The sequence below is a fragment of the Anolis carolinensis genome, chromosome 6, assembly GCF_035594765.1.
Source record: "Anolis carolinensis isolate JA03-04 chromosome 6, rAnoCar3.1.pri, whole genome shotgun sequence".
Taxonomy (NCBI): Eukaryota; Metazoa; Chordata; class Lepidosauria; order Squamata; family Dactyloidae; genus Anolis; species Anolis carolinensis.
This window is the reverse complement of record NC_085846.1, coordinates 8,110,296-8,136,653: the sequence shown is the minus strand read 5'-3', so window position 1 is coordinate 8,136,653 and position 26,358 is coordinate 8,110,296. Positions and strand designations below refer to the sequence as shown.

The following is a 26,358-nucleotide window of genomic DNA, read 5'->3' as shown; positions in this document are numbered from 1 at the left end:
TTGTTTCATTTTACATCATTTTTATTATGACCAAACCTAGAAAACAACTTGGCAAATATTTCCTGAGAGAGATGCTTTGACCCAGTTTGCTTTTGGTGAGGAAATGAGCTGAAGGGTCTTTACGTACCTATACATATATGTGTGTATGTTTATAACTTGGGAAAACCAGTTGGCACCTATTCGGTAAAGAATGCAAAACTAGCAGAGGAATTTCAGAGAAGCAAAGACCCGAGTAAATGGATCTCTGCCAAGTGCCCCAGCAATGCTTCGTTTTCGACCCTTATGCAGCCCTTCCAGTATTCAAGTACCCATCTTTGTGCTCTATATTATGCATCATATAAAGTCGACATTGACCAATCACTCTATTGTCTATTTTTATCCTTTCCTTCCTCACCTTTGGCTTCTTTGCTTGTGCCCCAGATTTCTTTGCTTCCCTTTTGCATTTGGCAGACTTTCTGCATTTGTTTGCTTCATCTGGACTAACCCCTCCCTTCTTCTCCATCATCTTCTCTGCTGTGTTTATACCGACTATTCCCATTTTGGGGTTTTTTCCCCCTCCCTACAGCCTTTCCAGAAGACTTTGTTATCAAATGAGAAGAAAACAAAAATGTTTTCCCCCAAATTCACTCCTTATTCTTTTCCCATTCAGGCTTTTATTTGGATGTGTGTATGTGCACAGGGTTGCCTTCCTAATGTCAAGTCTGTGGGGAGCAGCAGCCAGGTCTCGCCCTATGTATTTGGGTCTGCAACCCCATATCATCAGCAAAAGCTTTTGGAGAAAACATTTCTGGGATGTTAATCCTGTTGGTAGAACCATTTTGAACATCAACTGTTTGGAGGAGAGCACAGTCGGGAAGGAGAAACACTAGAAAAGCTCAGAAAGGCTCTTTGGTTAGGAGAACGGCCAAACGATTTAAACTGGAGTGGAATGCAGGCCTTTGTACCTGCAAAGATTGAGGCCTAAACATGATGAAGCAGTAGAGGTTTGATCCTCGTAGGGAACTTGAAATTATGGGTCAAGGGCCAAACAGAGAAGCCAAACATGTTGGCCTTCTGAGTGTTTTGCATTCTTGTTCCCAGAATCCCGGTCATTTGAACTTCCCAGAATCCTGGTCATTGGCCAAGTCAGCCGAGACCACGGACCCAAAGTCTAAAACTCCCAGAGAACTAAAGTTTGAGAATCATTGGATTAAAGGAATATCACTGGGCAAAGACGCATTAATATGGTGCTGGAAGTCGGAGCTCTGAAAGGAAACATTGGCACTGATGCAAGATGACCAACAGCAAAAAGAGGCCCTGAAATGACATGGTAGTCATTGGCAACAGGGATTCTAGTGTCCATCTACATCTCCATTATGGCCAACGTTGAACATTTGGGAGAGCCGGAAGTCAGAGCTCCAAAATGAAACATTGGCACCGATGCAAGGTGACCCAACAGGCATGTTTTGGCACATGTATTGCTAGCGTCCTGAGGGTCAATATTGCATAAGAGGTCTTGAAACAAGGTAATTATTGGCACCCGTGTCTGTCTTACATCTCCATTATGGACAACGTTGAACATGTGGTGGTCACAAAACAGCGCTATCAGTCAGAGCTCCGAAACGAAACCTTGGCACCCATGGAAGGTGACCCAACAGGCACACTTTTGGCACACGATTTGCTGGAGTCCACAGGGCACCACCGCAGATAGAGGTCTCAAATGACACCAGGGATTCTAATGTCTGTTTCTGTCTTTCTTAGACCACACGTCAGACTTTGCTGGTGAGGAGTGGAAGGAGAGCACAGGGTCAAGAGGGTGCCAAGGTGCCCAGCAAAGAGGTGAAGGCCAAGGCTTGTCGGGAGAGTTCGGCCACGCACACGCGCATCTCCTGGGCGGCAGGAGGTGACGGGTAGTGCAAGGCGGCGTTCTTGACCGAGCGCACGGCTTCTTTCAGCGCCTGGCAGAGCGAGCCACTGGCAGTGCTCACCCGTGTCCGCACCGTAGCCGAGGAGGCCAGTCGTGAGACCGTGTCCCCCACAAAGACCAGTTTGTGCGCCGTGACAATGACGAACTTGCCGTGGGGGACAAAGACCCACGGGGGCTTTTGGGCGCCCGCACTGGCAAGCAGGGCTTCGATGGCCGTCAGCAGGGTCGTGTAATGAGTCTGGCATTGCCCTGTGTAAAACTGCAGGAGCTGGCTGTCCTCTGGGGAAGGTGGTGCCTAGAAAACAGGAAAAAGGGGTGAGATGGTGAAAGGTTTCGTCTTTACCACTTTATCACTGTTTTCAAAAGGGGATCTAATAGAAATGGCTTCTTGTCAGACACTGGGCATTTTTAGGATCAATGCAGGAGGTACTGTGTGGTTTTTTAAAACTCTGAATACATTTTAAAGGTTTTTAACTGGGAATTTTTAAATACCGTTTATATTTAATCCTGTTTTATTGTTTGCATATTGGTATATTTTAATTGTATGCTAATGCTTTTATGTTAAGCCGCTTTGAGTCTCCTTCAGGAGAGATAAAGCAGGGTATAAAAAAAGTAAAGGTAAAAGGTTTTCCCCTGACATTAATTCTAGTCGTGTCCGACTCTGGGGGTTGTTGCTCATTTCCATGTCTAAGCCAAAGAGCCGGCATTGTGCATAGACACCTCCAAGGTCATGTGGCCATGGGCATGACTGCATGGAGTGCCGTTACCTTCGTCCTGGAGCTGTACCTATTGATTTACTCACAATATGCATGTTTTCGAACTGCTGGGTTGCCAGAAGCTGGGGCTAAGAGCAGGAGCTCACCCTGCTCCCTGGATTTGAACTGCTGACCTTTTGGTCAGCAAGTTTGGCAGCTCAGCAGGGGCTCCAATATCAATAAATAATAGAATATAATAAATAGAATAATAATAATAATAATAATAATAATAACAATAACAACAATAATAATACATTCTATATACAAGTTGAATATCCCTTGTGCTTAAGGAGTAGAAGTATTTTGGATCCTTGCAAATTTTGGAAAACCTGTATTTGCATATAGGTATATCATGGGATAACTCTGAGATGGGGCCCAAGTCTAAACACAACATTAATTTATATTTAATACACACTTTATATACATCGCCATCAGTTATTCCCAATGCTAGGTTATTTAATGTAATTCCAGAAAAGATTTGGGAAGCTAAAAATGGTGGACCATAACAACGGATGTCTTTTTCACCTATCTCTCTAAGTATTGAAAGAGAAAGATAGACATTGAATACTCTTTATTAGATGAGAGTTTGAGTTTTGTTGCTGTTATAAACTGATCATTTGGTTTTGGCAAAGTGTGTTTTGGTTAGTTTCAGCTTTAAAAAGAAGTGAATAAAGGAGACACCATGGACGGAGGGAATTCCTATGGAAGTAGGTTACAAACTAGAAATATATTCATTACACAATTAAAAGTGACAGATACCATTTCTTCCGTCTGTGCAGCGTCTGTCGGTAACGTGAGTCCAGGGTTGCCTTCTGGAGTGGTCACTTTGGGCTGGATTTTATCTGCCCCCTAAGAAGAGAAAGCCAGGATTTGGGTACGTATTTGATGGGTTTGGGACAACCGAAACTGGTGGGGAAATGGCCCACAAATGTAGTAAAGGAAAAATATGAGCAAATGAAGGATACATCACAGATCTACTCCACATTCTGTAGAGCTACGGTGAGTGGAAAGATTGCTGCCAGGGTGAAAAATAGCCAACTTGGTTTGTTGGTTTGAGCATTGTGCTGATATGCTGGGAGGCCAGTGTTTAGATCCAGGGTTCCATAATCTCAGTGAAAGTGAAAAATGGTAAATAAAAATAGTTATATCTCTATAAATTTCTAGATCTTCCAGCGCAACTCTACTGTCAACTTACATTGGAAGGGGACCACAGAATGGCACTGGAGGACCCAGGTCAGCCATGGACAAACTTGGGTCCTCCAGGTGTTTTGAACTTCAACTCCCACAAGTCCTAACAGCCCATGCTTGCTCTAGAGATTCCTAGAAAGGCATTCTCTCCAAAAAGATCTTGGCCCTTCATCATGATTGTAGGAAGCTGACCAGAGGGTTCCACTGGAGGACTTAGAGGTCATGAACTTCGTGAATAACCAATCCACAAAATGCACCTGAACAACTATACTCCCAAACTAGTTGGATTAGAGCAGTGGTTCTCAACCTTCCTAACGCCGTGACCCCTTAATGCAGTTCTTCATCTTGTGGTGTCCCTCAACCATAACATTATAACTGTAATTTTGTTACTGTTATGGATCATAATGTAAATATCTGATATGAAGGATGTATTTTCAATCACTGGACCAAATTTGGCACAAATACCCGATACACCCAAATTTGAATACTGGTGGGCTTGGGGGGAGGGTTTGATTTTGTCATTTGAGAGTTGTAGTTAATGGGATTTATATTTAACCTATAATCAAAGAGCATTCTGAACTCTACCAATTGAACCAAACTTGGAACACAGAACTCCCATGACCAACAGAAAATACTGGAAGGGTTTGGTGGGCATTGACCTTGAGTTTTGGAGTTGTAGTTCACCTACATCCAGAGAGCACTCTGGACTCAAACAATGATGGATTTGGACCAACCTTGGTACCAATACTCAATATGCCCAAATGTGAATACTGGAGGAGTTTGGGGAAAATAGAACTTGACATTTGGGAGTTGTAGTTGCTGGGATTTATAGTTGACCTACAATTAAAGAGCCCCATGAACCCCACCAACGATAGAGATTCAAGGTGTTGCTAAGATCAGAAATATGTGTTTTCTGATTGTCTTTGGTGACCCATCTGACACCCCTCTCGCAACCCCCCAGGGGTTCCGAACCCCAGGTAGAGAAACACTGGATTAGAGGCCAATCTATGCCAACAGTAATAACATATCTTTGGCTGCTGAGCTAAAGGCTGTGCCATAATCTCATCTTCTGTTCTCCTTACCTTGAGGTGAACATAGTCATATTCATCCGGCAAGCGGATCCCTTCGTATTCATTGTGGCCATCATCCCTGACTTGTTCTATTGGCTCCCCGGCTCCGAGACCCCCCAGTCGGGGTGGCGGTGGCGGGAGTGGGCGGTCCTGGATGCTGCCCTTCCTCACGATGCTTGGGGAGGGTGGAGGAGGCTCTGTCGACAGCCGTTCTTCGCTGGGAAGGGCAGGCAACGGGCGGCGGGACAGACTTTCCGCCGAAGGCAGGCGCGGACGGGATGGGGGTCCGGGTTCCCGCAGGCTCAGTCCTTGGAGAGCCCCTTCAAGGGGTGGAGAGCTGGAGACCAGCAGAGGAACATCGTAGATACCTCCATCTTCTTCCTCTTCTTCCTCCTTCTTCTCTTCCTTCTCCTCTGCATTCCCCGCTAACACTTCCTCAGGCGACTCGTACAGGTTAAGCAATGCTGAAGCCCGGCGTAAGTTAGACGGAGTGGCATAAACGAGGGGACTCTCGGGGTCTCTCTCTTCCTCCTCCTCCTCCTCCTCTTCCACTTCTTGGCTTGGGAGTTTCTTGAAGGCAAGGGGAACGTCGTAAGGGTCATCAGAAGGTGGTGGGGCAGTGGGTTGTGGGGCCACACGGGCCACTTTTTTGGGGCACGAAGAGGGCGAGTCATACGTGTCAGACGGAGAGTCCCGGAGTACAGAAGAGGGGACGTCATAAACCTGCCAATGGAGAAGAGTGAAAGAAATGAGTAACTGGTCAGTGACTGTGGACAGAAGTGACAATTTATGCATTTGATTTCAATATATAGATAACTATCATCATCATTTATTTATTTACAGTAGACCCTCCATTAACTCAAGCAATCGGTATGCTTCAAGCACAAATAATCAAAACTGAAAAGACAATAATAATAATAATAATAATAATAATAATAATAATAATAATAATAATAATATCTCAGCCGGCATTTGGAAACAATAGACATTGACAAAATTATGATCTGCCAACTGCAAAAGGCCACCCGACTGGGATCTGCACACATCATCCGAAAATACATCACACAGTCCTAGACACTTGGGAAGTGTTCGACTTGTGATTTTGTGATACGAAATCCACCATGTCTATCTTGTTTGCCATGTCATAATAAAATAATAATAATAATACTTTATTTATACCCTGCTCCATCTCTCGAAGGACTCGGTCGGCTTACACTGGGATAAGCCCAAAGCATCAATAAAAACAGTAACACAATACAATCGCAATATAATAACACATCTTACAAAAGTTAAAATAACTTAAAACATAGACAGTAAACCCAATCTGTGGTCAAGCGCCATAGGCAATGGGCCATTTTAAGGGGAATGGAAATCTGAAAATGCATATTCTTTGGTGACTAGGGATTAAAAAGCTGGTTTTATAATAAAACTGTTATATTAAGTTAAATTTCCCTTTGTCTTAATTTGTTTTAAATTACTGTACTATTTCAATATTAATATCAAGTCATGGTGCAGCATGGGGTGTAGTATTAGTTTGGCCTATTTTTAATACTAATTTTCAAGCAACCAGAAATGACATTAATCCAGCATCAACCTATATCCTGCATAACAGTTAACTGAGAGTCTACCGTATTATTGCCATCTCGTTGTTTATTTTATATAGCACCATCTATATACATGGTGTTTTAAGAGTAAAACAATAAAAAGTATTGAGTCTTGCCAAAGGTGTTCAGTCGAAAATATGTTTATATACTTATACACACAGAGGAATAGGAATACTACAAAATAAAATTATATGTTATAAAATACCCAAAATACAATATAATATAAAGCAAACTGAGCAAAATATGCAATTAGAAAATATATAAAATCAAGACAGTAAATAAAGAGCAATAATAGGAAAACAGGGGAATTCTAGACAGGAAACAATCAGGGCCAGCTGACACCTCCCAACAAAGGATTCCCCCAGGCAGGAAGCAGCCAGGCTTTGAAGCTGCAAGGCCATTCAATGCTAATCAAGGGGGCCAACTGCACCATTCACACTTGCCTCAAGCAGACAAGAGTTCTTTCTCCCACCCTGGACATGATTCCACAGATATATAAACCACACTTGCCTAGTTTCCAACAAACCTCACAACTTCTGAGGATGCCTGCCATAGATGTGGGCAAAATGTCAGGAGAGAATGCTTCTGGAACATGGCCATACAGCCCGGAAAGCTCACAGCAACCCAGTGATTCTGGCCATGAAAGCCATCGACAATATATATAAGCTTGTCTCCAGAGTTGTAGTTCAATGCTGAAACCACAAACTACACCAGCTTTTTAAAAATATAATTTAGGAACATAAAAAGCATTACATATGACTGTATTTGGCACTACTATGTTTGATACATTAGATGTATTTTTCCTGTGAAAAAAATAAGTGTCTAAAGATATCAATAACTGCAATGATGTGAGAAACTACTTCCTGCATAGTTTTTAGAAATGACACAGGAGAAGAAAATATAGGAATATATCAACTTAACTATTTTAATTCTTAAGGAGAATATTCTTAATCCATTTCTATTTTAATCTAGGAAAATATGCTTTGAAAAAAGGAGGTAAATAGTTTTGTTTATTTTCAGCTTTTCACTCCTTCACATTTCTAGTTAAGACACTGTGTTCATTTCCAAATTGCTCAGTTTACAAGCCAAACACGTCAAATGTCCTTGAATGCTTTTTGACAGGCATTCTGTCAAATCATTACCCCATAATATAGGATGATTTCTGAGCAGCAATTTGTCATTATCAGTTTGGCTCTGTCTCATTCCTGCTTATCTCAGGAATACGTCTTGAGTAAGTTTTGCTTAACTAAGTCAGAATTGCAACAGACTCAGCTTTATCTAGAATTTCTTTTTGCTGGTTTGCTTTTTTCTTTGATGCAGCATCTCCAAATATTTGGTTTTAAAGCTCTTTTAAGAAAAGAAAAAACATACTCAGATTGGAACCTGGAAGGTAACTGAGTTCTTTCCGTATTTCTTACTGACTAACCTTTGCTTTTGTGTCCCCTTTAAAGTCATTTCTGACCCTGTTGCAGGCACGATTTGTTCAGAACAGGTTTGCCATTGCTTTCCTTTGAGGCTGAGAGTGTGTGACTTGTACAAGATCATCCAGTGGGTTTCACGGTCGAACTGAGGTTGAAACTCTGGTCTCTGCTCAACCTTGGATACTGTCTACCAAAAAACTTACTCCAAATAATTACACACAACTCACAGAAGAAGTCCAATATATTCCTGAATAAATAAAACCCAAAGATCTTCCAGGCATTGGGTTGCTGTGATTTTTCTGGGCTGTATGGCCATGTTCCAGAAGCATTCTCTCCTGACATTTCGCCCACATTTATGGCAGGCATCCTCAGAGGTTGTGAGGTATGTTGGAAACTAGGCAAGTGGGGTTTATATACCTGTGGAATAATGTCCAGGGTGAGAGAAACAAGTCCTGTCTGTTGGAGGCAAGTGTGAATGTTGCAATTGGCCACCTTGATTAGCATTGAGGAGCCTTGCAGCTTCAGGGTCTGGCTGCTTCCTGGGCGAATCTTTTGTTGGGAAATGTTAGGTATCTCTCGTTGTTTCATGTCTTCTCACCTCTCACAACCTCTGAGGATGCCTGCCATAGATGTGAGCGAAACATCAGGAGAGAATGTTTCTGGAACATGGCCATACAGCCTGGAAAACTCACAGCAACCCAGTGATTCTGCCATGAAAGCCTTTGACAACACATCTTCCAGGCATTTAGGAAATTCAGCATTTTGGAGATGATAGTACCAGATTTAAGGAGAAATACTCTCCCATCTTGTTCCATCTTGCAAGAAAGATGTGAGCACTCTCTCACTTGGAAATATTACGTCCCAAAGACCTTGCTAGCAGGGGGTCATCAGAGTTGTAGTCCCAAATAGGAACTTTTCCAAACTTGGAGTCTTTACATCCTTTTCCCATCTTTTTTTTTTTTGTCTAGAATAGTTGTATTTCCTGGTACTCTTAAATTAGAAAAAAAAATGCCGGAGCAGCCTAACAGCACAATCCATTGCATTGCAATGTAGCAGAAAAACCTCTTCCATTTACAATGAGACACTCATATACCAACAAAGGCAAAGGCTTCTCCTCCAAAGCCTGAAATGAAAGAAGGCTTTGCCTTTGTCGTTGTATGTGTACGTGTGTCTCATTCTGCTGTAACAAGGCATTGAATGTTTCCTGCATCTGTTTACATTGTAATCCGCTCTGAGTCCCCATGGGGAGAAGGACGGAAAATATATGTAAAGTTATTATTATTATTATTATTATTATTATTATTATTATTATTATTATTATTTAGTGAACTCTAATTACTCTCTAATAGGACTCCCAGTTCCTCCTAATCTGGTTCAGTTATTGCCTGTTACAGAGATTTTAAATGCCTCTGGTCCTTTGCCCCAATTCCTATGATAAAACCAAGACAACAAGTATTTAAATGGAAAAGAATCTGAGTTTGGAAACTTTCCTTTTTCATATGATTAGTTGCCTAATCATATATAATCATAAGTCATAGAGTTGGAAGAGACCACAAGGCCCATCCAATCCAACACCCTGTTTTGCACGAACACACAATCAAAGCACCCCGACAGATGCCCAGGCAGCCTCTGCCCACAAGATATATTTGGGTGCGGGATTCTGGGAGCTGCAATCCAAAATATTAATATCTCAAATGTTGGCACAGATGCCCTCTGAGTCCAAAGAGTGCACTTTTTTGCTCAACCAGACTTGCTGCCTCCAATCTCTGAACGTAGCCTTTCAATTTTACGGTCTGAGCCAGCTGCCACCTCCTTGCTTCCCAGCTGCCACTGCCTGCTGAGTCTCCATCCATCTAGGGCCCGAAAAAGCCCCCAATTTGGTTCAAGAGCAAGCCGTCTCCACATTTGGCCTGTGATAGGGTTACACTCGGGAGACCAGGAGGTAACCAGCTGTCTTTTGCGACAAATGGGGCCAGCTGCTCAACAAGGCAATGATGCTCCAGCAGATAGCGGTAGGAGCCAAAGCCCATCCAAATGGCAGAGTTATCAAAACGTGACTGATAACGGTGACAATTCTGAAAGAATACACTTTGGACTGGTCAACATGCAAAATGTAAAGAAGTAAGGGAAGAATGCATGGAGGACACCCTCTATCATTACTATTGCTTCACCCAAGAAAAGGTTGTTGCCCCAAGGAGACGGCTGACCTGAAAGGGCGCCAAGTTGAGCAAAACTGAGCAAACAAATCCCAGATCATTAAGGAAAGGACTCTCCATCTTTGGAAGCCTTAAGTTTAAACAGAGGTTGAGTGGATATATTTCAGGAGTTCTTTAATTATGTATTCTCAAATGTCATGGGTTGGACTAGTTGGCCTTTGCAGTCTCTTCCAATTCTTAAGTTTATACGAAAGGGAAGGAAATGGAGGCCAAGGATTTCAGCCTATGGACTATAACAGGCATGGGCCAATTTCAGCCCTCAGCGTGTTTTGGACTTCAACTCCCACAATTAACAACAACAACAACAACAACGTTATTTACACCCTGCCCCATCTCCCAAAAAGGACTCGGGGCAGCTTCCAAGGCAACAATAGTGCAACACAGAACATATCAAATACAACAAAATTAACCAAAATCAATAAAACAACAGCAAATAACATAAAATAACAACATACACAGATCAACGTAAGACACATAAGACGAGCTATTCAAACCAAGTGTAAAGACCACATTGCTTACTTAAAGTAGATAAATCCAGAGTTTATTTACATGCAATCATGGTTTTTGTTTTGTTTTGTTTCTTGCTTTGCTCTTTTGCTAAGGAGAGTATTCCTCTCCTTATGTTTACTTGGTGAGGATGAATACTGCTTGCCATACTATTTTTCCCCAGCCTTTGACTTTGCACATTGATACCCGAAAGCACTTGCCTCCAGTTATGGAAACCAAACAGAAGCATCTATGTAAGTCTGACTTAAAATCAGTAAATTATGCCAGAACTTGGAAATGTTACTTTGGCTTAAGGTATTGGCAACCAGCATATGGATGTCCATAGGATGCTACCATCCATCTGGCTAGATCAGTGGTTCTCAACCTGGGGTCCCCAGATGTTTTTGGCCTTCTACTCCCAGAAATCCTAACACCTGGTAAACTGGCTGGGATTTCTGGGCGTTGTAGGCCAAAAACATCTGGGGATCTCAGGTTGAGAAGCACTGGACTAGAGGAACATAGGCAGTAGTTTCCTCACCTGCTCCCCAGCTCTCCACCAGCTACTACAGGATTGCATTGTGGGATGAACAGCATAAGAAAGATAAGCTTTAAGGTAGTGATGGGGTGACAATCTGAGGGAGCTATTTAATTCCTCCTTCCAAATTGACCAAGAAGTGTGTGTGCCTTCAAGTCACATCTCAATGTGTGGTGACCCCATGCATTTCATAGGGTTTTCTTTGACAAGGAAAATTCAGAGACTATGCACAGGCGAGCATTAAACGCCATATCAGGCTATAAATCCAATGGGGAGTGATGTAAGTTTTCAGACCCCATAAGGAACTGTCTTAAGTTTTGATCAGAGCCCAGAATAAGTAGAAGTACTCACCTCCGCAGGGTCCCCGTCTCTTCTGGTGCCTCGTGGTACCCGGTAGATGCTCTCTGGGGGCAAAGGACAGGGGCGAGCGGGTGGTGGCACCTCATAGACCTGGCAGGAACAAAGAGACATCAGAGACCGGGGTCTTGCAATTCCCAAACGATTCATCCTGGGATCAACAGGAATCCGTTGTCTTTTGGACAACACTAAGAGCTGTACTTGATCCAAGGGAGAGAGGAGAGCAGCAACATCCATCTGCTCTGAGCAGCCCAGTTATCCAGTGCCTGCCTCTTTCCTGGCTTCTTTGTCAATTATAAGGGCATCATGTTGACTGAGACTGACGACAACCCCATGAGTGAGACACTTCTAAGTCACTCTATCCTCAAAAGCCCAGCTCAGGTCTTGCAGACTCAGGCTTCCTCAGATGAGTCTAGTAGGCATCCAGAATGCGGTCTTCCTCTTTTCCTGCCGCCTTCCACCTTAACCAAGCATGAGCGTCTTTCCTAGTGAGTCATGCCTTCTCATGATGTGTTTCATCATCTTGGCTTCTAGAGAGAGTTCAAGCTTGGTTTGCTCCAGGACCCATTTATTTGTCTACTACAGTATCCACAGAACTTTTCTCCAGCACCACATTGCAAACAGGCTGATTTTCTTCTCATCAGCTTTCTTCACAAACATAAACAGAAATGGGGAATATAATGGCATGGACCATCCTAACTCTGGTTATTAACTGATACATCTTTACACTTGAGGTTCTTGTCTAGTGACTTCACTGCTGCTCTTCCAAGTAACTGATTTCTTGGCTGCAGTCTCCACTCTGCTTAATGCTAGTAAAGGGAAAGGTTTCCCCTGACGTTAAGTCCAGTCATGTCTGACTCTGGGGTGTGGTGCTCATCTCCATTTCTAAGCTGAAGAGCTGGCATTGTCCATAGATACCTCTAAGGTCATGTGACCGGTATGACTGCATGGAGCGCCATTACCTTCCCACCGGAGCGGTACCTATTGATCTACTCACATTGGCATGTTTTCGAACTACTAGGTTGGCAGGAGCTGGAGCTAACAGCTTAATGCTATATTAATGTAATTACGCCAGTCCAGTTTGCCTTGCACATTTGTGGGTTTCACTTTTGCTGATTTGTTTAATACAGACTTTCTAGGATTCTGTTGCCCTCTAGCCTTGAGACAACTTTTCACCCAGCACCACACCAGAGTCCAGTAGTACTAACTACAAACGTTTATTAAGGAAAGCATGCACAAAGGGAAAAAGGGTGTTTCCCAAAAGTGCAGGAGAGCAGAAAATACAAAAAAGCAGCAATCCAAAAATGACAAAATATATGAAATCAAGAGAGCCCAAATCAATAGCAGTCAAACATAAATCCATAAGCGTGAAAACAGGAGCTTTTCCCAAGGCAAACTCTTGAAGGAACAAAGGCAAAGACAGGAAACTTGAATCATGAACTTGAGAGCTGAGAAAGGCATATCATCTTTATGGCAACACCACTTAATTTAAGTCCGACCAAGAAGCCATGAGATTATGCTGAATGCACCTGGGCTTCAAAGAATTCTCACAGATTCTCTCAGAACATCTAATTAGTCTATCTTTTACTCCCTCTGTTCTTAAACCTAATCTGGCTTCTTGGGAAAACTCCCCATTGGCTGAAGGCAGTTTCACAAGAGAACTAAAATCTTCACTTTCTGTTGCCTGGGAACGAGTGCAAGAATCCCAAACAATTGCCTTCTCAGCCTGCAATTCTTTCTGATCACTAGCACACTCTTCACTCCGAAACACATCAAATGCTTCATCCTCTGAACAATCCTCTGCCGCTTGCTGAGCCACAACAGATTTGCTAGGCCCTTCATAGTGGCGCAGGCTGGTTAGCAGCCAGCTGCAACAAATCACTCTGACCAAGAGGTCATGAGTTCGAGGCCAGCCCGTGCCTGCGTCTGTCTCTGTTCTATGTTATGGCATTGAATGTTTGCCTTATACAGTAGAGTCTCACTTATCCAACATAAACGGGCCAGCAGAACGTTGAATAAACGAATATGTTGGATAATAAGGAGGGATTAAGGAAAAGCCTATTAAACATCAAATTAGGTTATGATTTTACAAATTAAGCACTAAAATATAATGTTTAACAACAAATTTGACAGAAAAAGTAGTTCAATACGAAATAATGCTATGTAGTAATTACTGTATTTACGAATTTAGCACCAAAATATCACGATGTTTTGAAAACATTGACTACAAAAATGCGTTGGATAATCCAGAACGTTGGATAAGTGAGACTCTACTGTATGTGCAATGTGATCCGCCCTGAATCCCCTTCGGGGTGAGAAGGGCGGAATATAAATACTGTAAATAAATAAAAAATAATAAAATAGTGATTCCATGGCTAACCTCCACTGGACATGGACCACTGAGTTCTGCTGGGAACCGTTTAAATCGCTGCAAATAATCCAATCTGCCGTAGTCAAAACAGAAAATGTGGAGGGACGACTGGAATGCCATTTTCTCTGAAACCATTAATCCAGATGGGATGAAGTTAAACCACCAGATAAAGCAAATCTTGCTGCATGGCTGGCATACTTTCTGTATTTCTGGACATTGCCTAACCATGGATATGAAGCAGAAACAAAGAGCGGGTTCTTGACCAAAGAGGGCTGTCTCACTGCCAAACATCAACAGAAGGCTCAGAAATGTATATGATGATGGAAAGACTTCCAAGGTGTCATCCAAATGGGCAAACTTGGGCCTTCCAGGTGTTTTGGACTTCAACTCCCACCATTCCTAACAGCCTCAGGCCCTTTCCTTTTCACCCTCAGCCGCTTAAGCGGCTGAGGGTGAAAAGGAAGGGGCCTGAGGCTGTTAGGAATGGTGGGAGTTGAAGTCCAAAACACCTGGAAGGCCCAAGTTTGCCAATGCCTGATCTACACTGAAGAATTAATGTGGTTTGATATTGCTATGGCTCAATACTATGACTCAACTTGATGATTCTGCGACCTCTTTCCTTACCTCCTGCTCCTCTTTCCTCCGTCCCCGCTGCCTCCGCTCCTCCTGGGGCGCTTCGTACACCGTTCCGACCGCAGCCGCCTCTTTCCTGGGCACCTGGTAAACCTCCGCTGCAACGTGATGTTGGTAAGGAGTGAGTCCAGGGGACGCTGGCTGCGGAAGGATCCGGACCCTGTTGGCCGGCACGATTCCTTGCTGGCCGTGCAAGGAGCAGAAGTGCCATCCTTCCAGGCCGGGGGCTTCGGGCTGGAGCAGAACCATCAGATCCCCCTTGCGGAAAGATAGCTCCTCCGGACATTCGGCAGCGTTGTCATAAAGGGCACGGCAGAGTTGGGCCTGCCAAGAGAGAGAGAGAGTGAGAAGGGCATCACATATAAGTAAGGGTTCTGAGACTTCAGTACCACAATTTGACACCAAGGGTGACTAAACATTGTGAGAATCTACACTGTAGAATTAATACAGTTTGATATCACTTTAACTGCCATTGCTCAGTGCAATGGAATCATGGAGGTTGTAGTTTGGTGAAGTCAGAGCACCTTTTGGCAGAGAAGGCTAAAGACCTTGTAAAACTGCAATCTATATATATAAAAGAGTGATGGCATCAGGGCAGCGGACAAAACAACAAAACTACAGGTCCCCCAACCTCGAAATTTGACAACACAACCCATCATTCATGGCTCTAGAAAAGAAAAGAAAAATAAAGTCCTAATTACAGGGAGATGAATAATAGTTTTTATCCAATTGCTGCCAGTTTGAAGGCTAAGCTCTACCCACTTGGTCTCCTAGCAACCTACTCAGCCCAGGGGACAGGCACAGTTAGGCCTCTTCCACAGATTATCAGATTTTAACTGGATTATATGGCAGTGTAGACTCAAGGCCCTTCCACACAGCTATATAACCCATTTAGAATCTTATATTATCTGCTTTGAACTGGATTATCTTGACTCCACACTGCCAGATAATCCTCTTCAGTGTGCATACTAAACATAAAGACAACCATACAACAGACATTCAATACCACCACTACCTCAACAATTTCTCACCAACACCACCAGACAACGCCACAGCAACGCGTGGCCGGGCACAGCTAGTAATAATAATAATAATAATAATAATAATAATAATAATAATAATAACTACAAACAGAGGCACAACTATGTGGCCCAAATGATTCATTGGAACTTATGCCTCAAGTACCATCTCCCAGCAGCAAAGAACTGGTGGATCACAAACCTGCAAAAGTATTGGAGAATGAGCACGCAAAGATACTGTGGGACTTCCGAATCCAGACTGACAAAGTTCTGGAACACAACACACCAGACCTCACAGTTGTGGAAAAGAAAAAGGTTTGGATCATTGATGTCGCCTTCCCAGGTGACAGTCGCATTGACGAAAAACAACAGGAAAAACTCAGCTGCTATCAGGACCTCAAGATTGAACTTCAAAGACTCTGGCAGAAACCAGTGCAGGTGGTCCCGGTGGTGATGGGCACACTGGGTGCCGTGCCAAAAGATCTCAGCCGTCATTTGGAAAGAATAGACTTTGACAAAATCATGATCTGCCAACTGCAAAAGGCCACCCTACTGGGATCTGCACGCATCATCTGAAAATACATCACACAGTCAAACACTTGGGAAGTGTTTGACTTGTGATTTTGTGATACGAAATCCAGCATATCTATCTTGTTTGCTGTGACATAATATAATAATAATAATAATAATAATAATAATAATAATAATAATAAGAAGAAGAAGAAGAAGAAGAAGAAGAAGAAACACAAGATGAGTCCACAGCAGACACTCTGCTGGCTGTAGTATTGGATTATTATTATTATTATTATTATTATTATTATTATTATTATTTGAAACACAACAAGATGAGTCCACAGCAGACACTCTGCTGGCTGTTGTATTGGATGATGATGATTATTATTATTATTACATACACAACAAGATTAGTACACAGCAAACAAGATCGCTATGCTGCCTGTTGTCTTGGATCATACGTCGGGCACTTCCCAAATGTCTAGGACTATGTGATGTATCGGTGAATAATGTGTACAGATCCGAGTAGGGTGGCCTTTTGCAGTTGACGAATGGTAATTTTGTCAGCACCGATTGTTTTTCAGTACTGGCTAAGGTCTTTAGGCACTGCATCCAATGTGCCGATCACCACTGGAACAACCATCATCATCATCATCATTAACCTGCATTATCTCCCCAAAGGGGACTCAAAGCGGCTTGACATAAAAGCATTTGTGTATAATTGAAATTATACATTAAAACAGAATTAAACACAAACAGCACTAAAAAAATCCAGTTAAAATCCATCAAAACGTATTCCAACTTAGAAACCACAGCACCCCTTCCTGACTCGATCTCAAACACCTTCAACTTTAAAAGCCTAATTAAAATAAAGTTTAATCCAAGTTTCCATGGCATTGATCCACGCCAGTTCAAGTGGTGTCAAACTGCATTAATTCTGCAGTGTAGATGCACCCCACGATACGGTCATGACAGTGCAAGTGGAATCATTGTGCTACAAATCTGAAGCCTGAAAGTCTAATGCAAGCATGGGCAAACTTGAGCCTTCCAGGTGTTTTGGACTCCAACTCCCACCATTCCTAACAGCCTCAGGCCCTTTCCTTTTGCCCCTCAGCCGCTTAAGCGGCTGAGGGGCAAAAGGAAGGGGCCTGAGGCTGTTAGGAATGGTGGGAGTTGGAGTCCAAAACACTTGGAGGGCCCAAGTTTGCCCATGCCTGGTGTAGATACAACCCTAGGAAACCCAATGGGCAATTTTAGGCAAGTCACACACAGTCCCTAGAGAAATCCGTTGACAAGATCACAACAAATCCAAAACTATTTGGCTTCTTTGCCAACAGCCTTAAATTTTGGATCTGCCTCGGCATTTGACCCACTTCTTTGCCATCTTGTTGCTATCCTGTTTATCAGCCAACCCAACACTCACGTGGGGACGCTGAACAATAAAAAAACCAGATTAAATACGTCCCTAATAGGGTTCAGATGAGATATGCTCTTTGCTTCCCCGTATCTAAGAGGGATGATTAATACTCGGAGCTCAAAGGTCGCAGAAGGGAGGCAGGGGAGGAGAAAAGAACCAGTTTACATGTTGACAAATAAATCTTCAGTAAGGATGACCTCAGATTAGGGTTTGGTGCATAAAAAACCTTCACGAAGCCTGACGGGCGTTCTCCATCTGCAATTGAGGTTAGAAGGGCGATCCCTGGAGGGATGGAAAGGCTGCAGTTTGCCAAAGTTTTCTGGAGACTGGGGAAAAACGTGGCATCACAACCTAAGCCATGCCTAATTCCATGCAGCTGGGAAATCCTGGAACTCAATTTACAGCTCTGCAAATTCATTCGGACTACAACACCCAGAATCCCTGAGATGTTCTGGAAGATGCAGACCAAAAAGTATTTATTTTCCACATCCTGACTCAAATGTACTAGGAAGACACTCATAATAATAATAATAATAAAACTTTATTTATACCCCGCCACCATCTCCCCAACGGGGACTCGGGGCGGCTTACATGGGGCCATGCCCAGAGCAAAACAATATAACAAGTATAAATACAACATAACATAGAGCAATTAAACAATACAATAAGTAATAACATACAATATACACTACAACGCAAATCAAAGGACCTGACGTCTCAATATATTAAACTGTTCCTTAGTATGCTGTCAAAGGCTTTCATGGCCGGAATCACTGGGTTGCTGTGAGTTTTCCGGGCTGTATGGCCATGTTCCGGAAGCATTCTCTCCTGATGTTTCACCCACATCTATGGCAGGCATCTTCAGAGGTTGTGAGGTCTGTTGGAAAGTAGGCAAGTGTACGGCCATATTCCGGAAGCATTCTCTCCTGACGTTTCGCCCACATCTATGGCAGGCATCCTCAGAGATTGTGAGGTCTGTTGGAAACTAGGCAAGTGTATGGCCATGTTCCGAAGCATTCTCTCCTGACGTTTCGCCCACATCTATGGCAGGCATCCTCAGAGATTGTGAGGTCTGTTGGAAACTAGGCAAGTGTACAGCCATGTTCCGGAAGCATTCTCTACTGATGTTTTGCCTGCTTCTATGGCAGGCATCCTTAGAGGTTGTGAGATCTGTTGGAAACTATGCAAGTGGGGTTTATATATCTGTGGAATAATGTCCAGGGTGGGAGAAAAGTGTGGAGCTTGCAATTGGCCAGCTTGATTAGCATTGCAACTTCAGAGCCTGGCTGTTTCCTGCCTGAGGAAATCATTTGTTGGGAGGTGTTAGCTGGCCCTGATTGCTTCCTGTCTGGAATTCCCGTTTTCTGAATGTTGTTCTTTATTTACTGTCCTGATTTTAGAGTTTTTAAAATCCTGGTAGCCAGATTTTATTCATTTTTATAGCCATTCAATTCTAGTCGGGAACCCCTGATGGCGCAGCATGTTAAAACGCTGAGATGCTGTCAGCAGTTCGAATCCGGGGAGCAGAGTGATTGCCTGCTGTTAGCCCCAGCTTCTTCCAACCTAGCAGTTCGAAAACATGCAAATGTAAGTAGATCAATAGGTACCGCTCCGGCGAAAAGGTAGTGGCGCTACATGTGGCCATGCTGGCCACATGACCTTGGAGGTGTGTATAGACAACGCCGGCTCTTTGGCTTAGAAATGGAGATGAGCACCACCCCCCAAAGTCGGACACACTAGACTTAATATCAGGGGAAAACCTTTACCTTTACTAACCTTCAATGCTAATCAAGGTGGTCAATTGCAACATTCCCACTTGTCTCAAACGGACAAGAGTTCTTTCTCCCACCCTGGACATTATTCCACAGATATATAAACCCCACCTGCCTAGTTTCCAACAGATCTCACAAGCTCTGAGGATGCCTGCCACAGATGTGGGTGAAACGTCAGGAGAGAATGCTTCTGGAACATGACCATACAGCCCAGAAAACTCACAGCAACCCAGTATTCCTTAGTAATTGAGCCAAAATGTTTCAGTGGTTGGACTATGTCTTTGGCGACCAAGGTCTGAATCCCTGCTTCACCTCCTTATGCAAGTCACACTCTCTCAGCCTCAGAAAAAGACAATGGTAATCATCCTCTTTTGAACAAATCTTGCCAAGAAACCCTGTGCTATAGGTTGGAAATGACTTGAAGGTGCACAACAACCAAATTGCAAGCAACTGGAAAACATAAAGGCTTTTCATCAAATCGGTCCTGGGGCTGCAAACCTGGTTGAACCAAACCCAGTCCAAATTCCATGTCAACAAACCCAACCAAATTCTTATTTGGTCAGCGCTGCTAAATTACTGACTTTAAAATGTGATCTAAAAGGAACCCAGGTACATTTTGGAGAAAGCGACATCATGCAACCTCTCTCATCCCTTTATTTCAGGCATGGGCAAAGTTGGGAACTCCGGGTGTTTTGGACTGCAACTCCCACCATTCCTAACAGCCTCAGGCCCTTTCCTTTTGCCCCTCAGCCGCTTAAGCGGCTGAGGGGCAAAAGGAAGGGGCCTGAGGCTGTTAGGAATGGTGGGAGTTGCAGTCCAAAACACCTGGAGGGCCCAAGTTTGCACATACCTGCTTTATCTCCTTTATAGTTTCCCAAACCTCAAATATTTCTATTTCAAAACATTGAGGATATTGCTGATAATCAAAAAATGTTGCAGCCCAGCTGCTCTCCAAGGTCAAAAGGGCTCTCCATCCTTGTCTCCACACTAGATTCCTGCAAATATGAGTTAATTCTCGATTTTCCTCTCCAGGTTGAGCATACTTACCGACATTTTGCTCCTCTAAAGGCAGGTTAAGCTATCCAACGCCCAGTTACACCATCTCCATTCCTTTGATGTTTGACACCCGACAAATCCGACTTGTCTTCATGTGCATTTGTGACTCCTGAACTGCTCTGGAAAGAAGAAAAGATTCCTGAGAACATGTTTGGAAGACGCAATGACTGATACAAAAGGCGAACTGAGAAAAGTTGGCAATGTTATATTACAAGTTTGCCAAGCAGGAGAAATATATACATTTCCACTGAAATCAAGGCTTCTCTCCAGCCAGTTTGCAATTCTCTTTCTGTCTCTTCTCTTTGATTCCCAGAAGTGTGTGTTAACTCTTCCCAAATCTCTTGGTCAGCACATTCGCCCCAGAAAAGCCATTTGGGAAAAAGGCCCGGCTGCATGGACTGAGCCAGGCTGGGCGTCAACTCAACATGCTCGAACAGGGAATTGTGTTGCAACCGCAGGGAAGAATCGCAAGCCAAAAAACAGACCTTTACAAGAAGTCTCCACAAAGTAGATTTCAAAAACACAATAAACAAAAACCATGCAAACACAACTTGGCACAAGTCGGAAAACAGCCACTGATTTTGCAGTGTCATGAAATCCAGAAAGCCTGAACTTTTCTCTTAGATACAGAAAGCATGGTAGTTGTAAAGTCCCAATTTACAGTTCCCAGTGTCCTTTTCAGATCCCAATTTCATCCTTAGATCCAGAATAAATCCAAAATAATCAATTTATTTTTTTTTAAAAAATCCTGCAGGTTATTTCTCCTTCTGAGAATAAAAGCAATAGGCAGCAAGATATACAGATGTTTTGGCCAATGCGCTCCAGACCCCAAAATATTATTTCCACTGAACGCCGAGGTCTGGTTTCCAGCTTCCTCCCAATTGCAAAATGTATTGCCCAGATGCTTACTGAAATTCACAAATTACCAACATATTTGGAGTTTTACCACACCAATTCCCTCCATTTTAACTTTATAGAAATTAAAATGCATGCAAATTCAACTTCAGTTCATTAAAACATAGTTTTTTCATCTTGAAAGCAAACTATTGAAAAGCTGCAAAATTCTAGAAAAATTAAGAGAGGAAAACAGTTCAATCTTGCAATTTTCCAAGCACATCGAGCATGATCATCCCCGGAGCGATCCAAAAACCTTTTGCAAACTTTGAGGAATTGTATACAGTTTTGTTTACAGTCCAGAAGCACACACAGTGATAACACCCAAGATAAACTGCAGCCAAAGAGATGTATTTCTAGCAAGTCTATTTCATCCAATCCAGAAACAGCAGCACAGTCCAAACCGATGACAAAGTCCAAAAATGCACATGCTGCAATAAAAACATACAAACAAAGATAAATAAATGGGGGCTGTCTCTAGTCTAGAAGAGGAAGAGCTGCCAAACAAAGGCCAATTTCAAAATCCAGGAGAAAAAAAAGGTGGCAGCAGAATCTAGACCAATCTAGATCAGCTGCTGGGAGCAAAATCCATACCGTCAGCCAGAAAAAGTTTTACATTTTCCACATTGACACTCCAAAACTTTCAAAAACTCTGTAAGGTTTTGTTCTTTCTTTGCGGGTTCTAAATATGGGCTTGATGGGCAGATTCCCAGATGTTCTTCACTTTGTAGGGATCGTAGATCTGTCAGATCCTTCTTTTTAGATTAGTGTTATTATTCTTGGCTCCTTCATAGAAAGGCAAAATTTAATTTCTGCTGAGGCCGAGAGGCTTGGTTTGCTGCAAGCGTCTGCGGAGGAGGGACGCTCTTCAGCTCTTCAAAGGAAATGCAAGCAGCCCCGCTCACAAATGGAAGAGTTTAGAGCCTTTTGCATGTAAAGCTGGGGTCCTGGCTGCCACACAAAGCCATAATGAAAGGCTTGGATGCTGGGCCCCTTCTCCCAAAGTAGCAATTCCTCAGGCCCAGGAGGAAGGCGCGCCCAAGATGCACAGACCTCAGCTGCTGGATGCCATGGCCAGGCTCCAAAGGGAAATTATAGCCCAGGATGCTCTGGCCATACGAAGGGGAGGGAGAGAGGGAGAATGGAGGAAGAGCAAAGGAGGAGAGAAAAGAGGGGGAGAAAGCCAGATGGGAAAGAGAGAAAGAAAGAGATGGAAGGAGAGAGAAAGAGAGAAGCATGTGGCAGATGAGAGAAATGAATTAAGAGGTGCAAAGAAAGAAGAAATCAAGTGGAAGTGGAAATGGAGGGGGAAACAAGTGGAGAATGAGTGAGAAGATAAAAATCAAAGACAGAAAGAAATCAGGTGGAAAGAGAGAATAAGTTTAAAAAACAGATAAACGAAAAGAAAAAAGACCAGGTGAGAGAAATAATCAAGTGACCAGAAGAAACAAGTTTGAACAGGAGGGAAATCAAAGACAAAACACCAAGAGCACAGAGAAAAATAATGTATGCTCTACCACAGACATCAGAAGAGCTGCAAGGCCAAGAAGAAGCCAGGAGAGAAAAGACAAAGATTCACCCAGAGGAAAAGTGTTATTACCAAACATCAAGGGAACCACTGACTGCAGAGGGAAGCTGAGGAAGAAACACAACTTATAAACTATTTACAGATCCAACAAGAAATTCCAACAAATGCTATATTCAGCAAAGGACAAGAGGGATCCTCTCACCTCTGCAGGAGTCTACCGTATCCCATGCAGCTGTGGACAAGTCTACGTAGGGACCACCAATTGCAGCAGCATTGCCCAAACACAACACAATGAACATAAAAGGCACTGCAGACTGATTCAACCAGAGAAGTCAACCATAGCAGAGCACCTGATGAACCAACCTGGACACAGCATATTATTAGAGAACATGGGAATGCTGGACCACTCTCACAACCACCATGCCAGGCTACACAGAGAAGCCACTGAAATCCACAAGCATGTGGACAATGTCAGCAGAAAGGAGGAAACAAGGAAATTGAATAAAATCTGGCCACCAGTATATTAAAAAACTCCAAAATCAGTTCAGTAAATAAAGAGCAACACTCAGAAAACAGGGGAAATCCAGACAATAAACAATCAGGGCCAGCTAACACCTCCCAACAAAGGATTCCCCCAGGCAGGAAGCAGCCAGGCTTTGAAGTTGCAAGGCTTTTCAATGCTAACCAAGGTGATCAATTGCAACATTCACACTTGCCTCCAATAGACAAGAGTTATTTCTTCCACCCTGGAGCAACCCCACTTGCCTAGTTTTCAACAGACCTCGCAACCTCTGAGAATGCCTGCCATACATGCAGGAGAAACATCAGGAGAGAATGCTTCTGGAACATGGCCAGATAGCCCGGAAAACTCACAGCAACCCAGTGATTCTGGCCACGAAAGCCTTCGACAACAAAAAGAGTATGTTTGAAAAACAGAGAAAAGATCAGGTGAGAGAAAGAATCAAGTGATCAGAAGAAACAGGTTTGAACAGGAGGGAAATCAAAGACAAAACATTTAAGAAGAGAGAGAGAAATAAGTATGTTTTGTGTGTGTGTGTCAAGAGCGACTTGAGAAACTGCAAGTTGCTTCTGGAGTGAGAGGAAAGAGTGAGTGAAAGAGAGGAAATCAGGTGGATTAGAAAGAAAATCAGAAAATAAGCTTGGGAAGAGAAAAAAATATTAAAAATATTGGTGGAGAGAGAAAGTACAGTAGAGTCTCACTTATCCAAGCCTCGCTTATCCAAGCTTCTGGATTATCCAAGCCATTTTTGTAGTCAATGTTTTCAATATATTGTGATATTTTGGTACTAAATTCGTAAATACAGTTATTACAACATAACATTCCTGCATATTGAACTACTTTTTCTGTTAAATTTGTTGTATAACATGATGTTTTGGTGCTTAATTTGTAAAATCATATCCTAATTTGATGTTTAATAGGCTTTTCCTTAATCCCTCTTTATTATCCAAGATATTCGCTTATCCAAGCTCCTGCCGGCCTGTTTAGCTTGGATAAGTGAGACTCTACTGTAAATGTGAAAGAAGGAAATCAAAAGACAAAAATCAGGCAGATTGAGACAGGTTTAAAAAAGAGAGAAAATAAGGTGGGAAAAACCAAAGTCAGGTGGAGACAGAAAAGGGTTTTGAAATACAGTAGAGTCTCACTTATCCAACACTCGCTTATCCAACGTTCTGGATTATCCAACGCATTATTGTAATCAATGTTTTCAATACATCGTGATATTTTGGTACTAAATTCGTAAATACAGTAATTACAACATAACATTCCTGCATATTGAACTACTTTTTCTGTTAAATTTGTTGTATAACATGATGTTTGGTGCTTAATTTGTAAAATCATATCCTAATTTGATGTTTAATAGGCTTTTCCTTAATCCCTCTTTATTATCCAAGATATTCGCTTATCCAAGCTCCTGCCGGCCCGTTTAGCTTGGATAAGTGAGACTCTACTGTAAATGTGAAAGAAGGAAATCAAAAGACAAAAATCAGGCAGATTGAGACAGGTTTAAAAAAGAGAGAAAATAAGGTGAGAAAGACCAAAGTCAGGTGGAGACAGAAAAGGGTTTTGAAATAATGAATTGAGGTGGAAAGAGAGAGAATCAAAGTGGGGAGGGAAAGGAAGTTGGAAAGAGAAGAGAGAAGTTGGGAAGAAAGAGGGAATCAAGGGGATGGATGGAGAGAAAATCAGGTGGAAAGCACAGCCAGGTGGAAAGGAAGGAAGGAAGAAAGAGAAAGCAAACCAGGCAGAAAGAAGGACAAGCAGGAAAGAAAGCCAGGAGGCAAACTCACCAGGAAGGAATGGAAGAGAGGGAAGGGATCACAAGAAAGCAAGGAAAAGGGGGGAGGGAGGAGAAAAAAAGGCTCAAAGCGTGCGCCTTGAGTTCATTGTCTCCCGTTTTCCCTCTCTCCCATCTGCTTTTTTGCTCTCCCTTCTCTTGCAATCTGCTTTTCTCTGCAGAGGATTACTTCTCCGGCTTATATGCTGGGATGACCCCCTTCCTTGGCCTTTTTCTTCTCCTGGTTTCCCCCCAAAGTCAGGAGTCGCGTGTGTAGGCTCTCCTCCTCCTCCTCCTTTGGGCTCTTCTTCTCCTCCTTTCAGCTCTTCCCCATTCTTTCTTCCTCCCTCCCTCCTTCCCTGACCCAGCAAGCTCCTTCTCCTCCTTTTTTCCCCTTCCTTCTCTACCTTCTATATCTCTCTCTCCGGAGAAAGGCGAGGAAAGGGCAGGCAGCTGGGTCTGGCTGAGAGCCCCACCAGCCCCCTCTCTCTTCGCCCAGGGCACACACGTCTATTCCTCCCCCAGCCTCGCTTTTCCCCTCCCTCTTTCCTCCTGCCAAGCAGTCCTGGGTCCTAAAAACACCCCGCTCCCCTTGGATGCGACCTTGGCCGCATCCTCTGCAGCAGGCATGGCCAAACTTGGGCCTTTCTCCAGATGTTTTGGACTGCAACTCCCACCATTCCTAACAGCCTCAGGCCCTTTCCTTTTGCCCCTCAGCCGCTTAAGCGGCTGAGGGGCAAAAGGAAGGGGCCTGAGGCTGTTAGGAATGGTGGGAGTTGCAGTCCAAAACATCTGGAGAATAATAATAATAATAATAATAATAATAATAATAATAATAATAATAATAATAATAATAATAATAAAAACTTTATTTATACCCCACCACCATCTCCCCAACAGGGACTCGGGGCGGCTTACATGGGGCCATGCCCAAAACCATACGATATGACAAAATATAAAACAACATATCATAACACAATTTAACAATACAATAAATAATAACATACATTACAATTCAAAATTCAGAAAAAGCAATAAAAACCAGGGCAGGCCACATGAACACTAAATTAAAACTTGGTGAGAAAGACATATGAATAAAACCACGGGGAGCAGGGACATAAAATAGTGGAACAGTCTAGAGCAAGGGTCCTCAAACTTTTTAAGTGGAGGGCCGGTTCACGGTCCCTCAGACTGTTGGAGGGCCAGACTATAAAATGGTCCAAAATTAGGAATGTTGTTGTTGTGTGCCCTCAAGTCATTTCAGACTTAGGTCAACCCTAAGTCTAAAGTTTAGGACAGGGGCCAGGTAAATGACCTTGG

General features: G+C 43.0%; 1 protein-coding gene across 6 annotated transcripts; it reads right to left on the bottom strand.

Moving 5' to 3' along the window:
- efs (embryonal Fyn-associated substrate) lies at positions 1-25,577 on the bottom strand. Of its 6 annotated transcripts, none has more exons than XM_062984272.1 (7): positions 25,446-25,577; positions 20,311-20,433; positions 14,534-14,866; positions 11,533-11,631; positions 4,932-5,642; positions 3,421-3,510; positions 1-2,201 (listed from the first exon to the last, which is right to left on the bottom strand). In XM_062984272.1, exons 2-7 carry the CDS (start codon positions 20,314-20,316, stop codon positions 1,788-1,790), a joined length of 1,653 nt encoding a protein of 550 aa, XP_062840342.1. In that variant the 5' UTR covers positions 20,317-20,433; positions 25,446-25,577; the 3' UTR covers positions 1-1,787. The 6 variants fall into 6 exon arrangements, with proteins under 6 accessions (XP_062840342.1, XP_062840338.1, XP_062840339.1 ...); XM_062984268.1 differs by having other exon boundaries at positions 20,311-20,438; positions 25,446-25,571; XM_062984269.1 differs by lacking the exon at positions 25,446-25,577 and adding an exon at positions 25,052-25,438 and having other exon boundaries at positions 20,311-20,438.
- Between the last annotated feature and the right edge of the window lie 781 nt (positions 25,578-26,358).

Excerpts from the sequence above, each read along its gene's own strand:
- efs (XM_062984272.1), bottom strand. Across the intron at positions 5,643-11,532 it reads GAGACGGGGACCCTGCGGAG|GTTTATGACGTCCCCTCTTC; the intron begins GTGAGTACTTCT and ends CTCCATTGGCAG. Across the intron at positions 2,202-3,420 it reads CTGCACAGACGGAAGAAATG|GCACCACCTTCCCCAGAGGA; the intron begins GTATCTGTCACT and ends CCTGTTTTCTAG.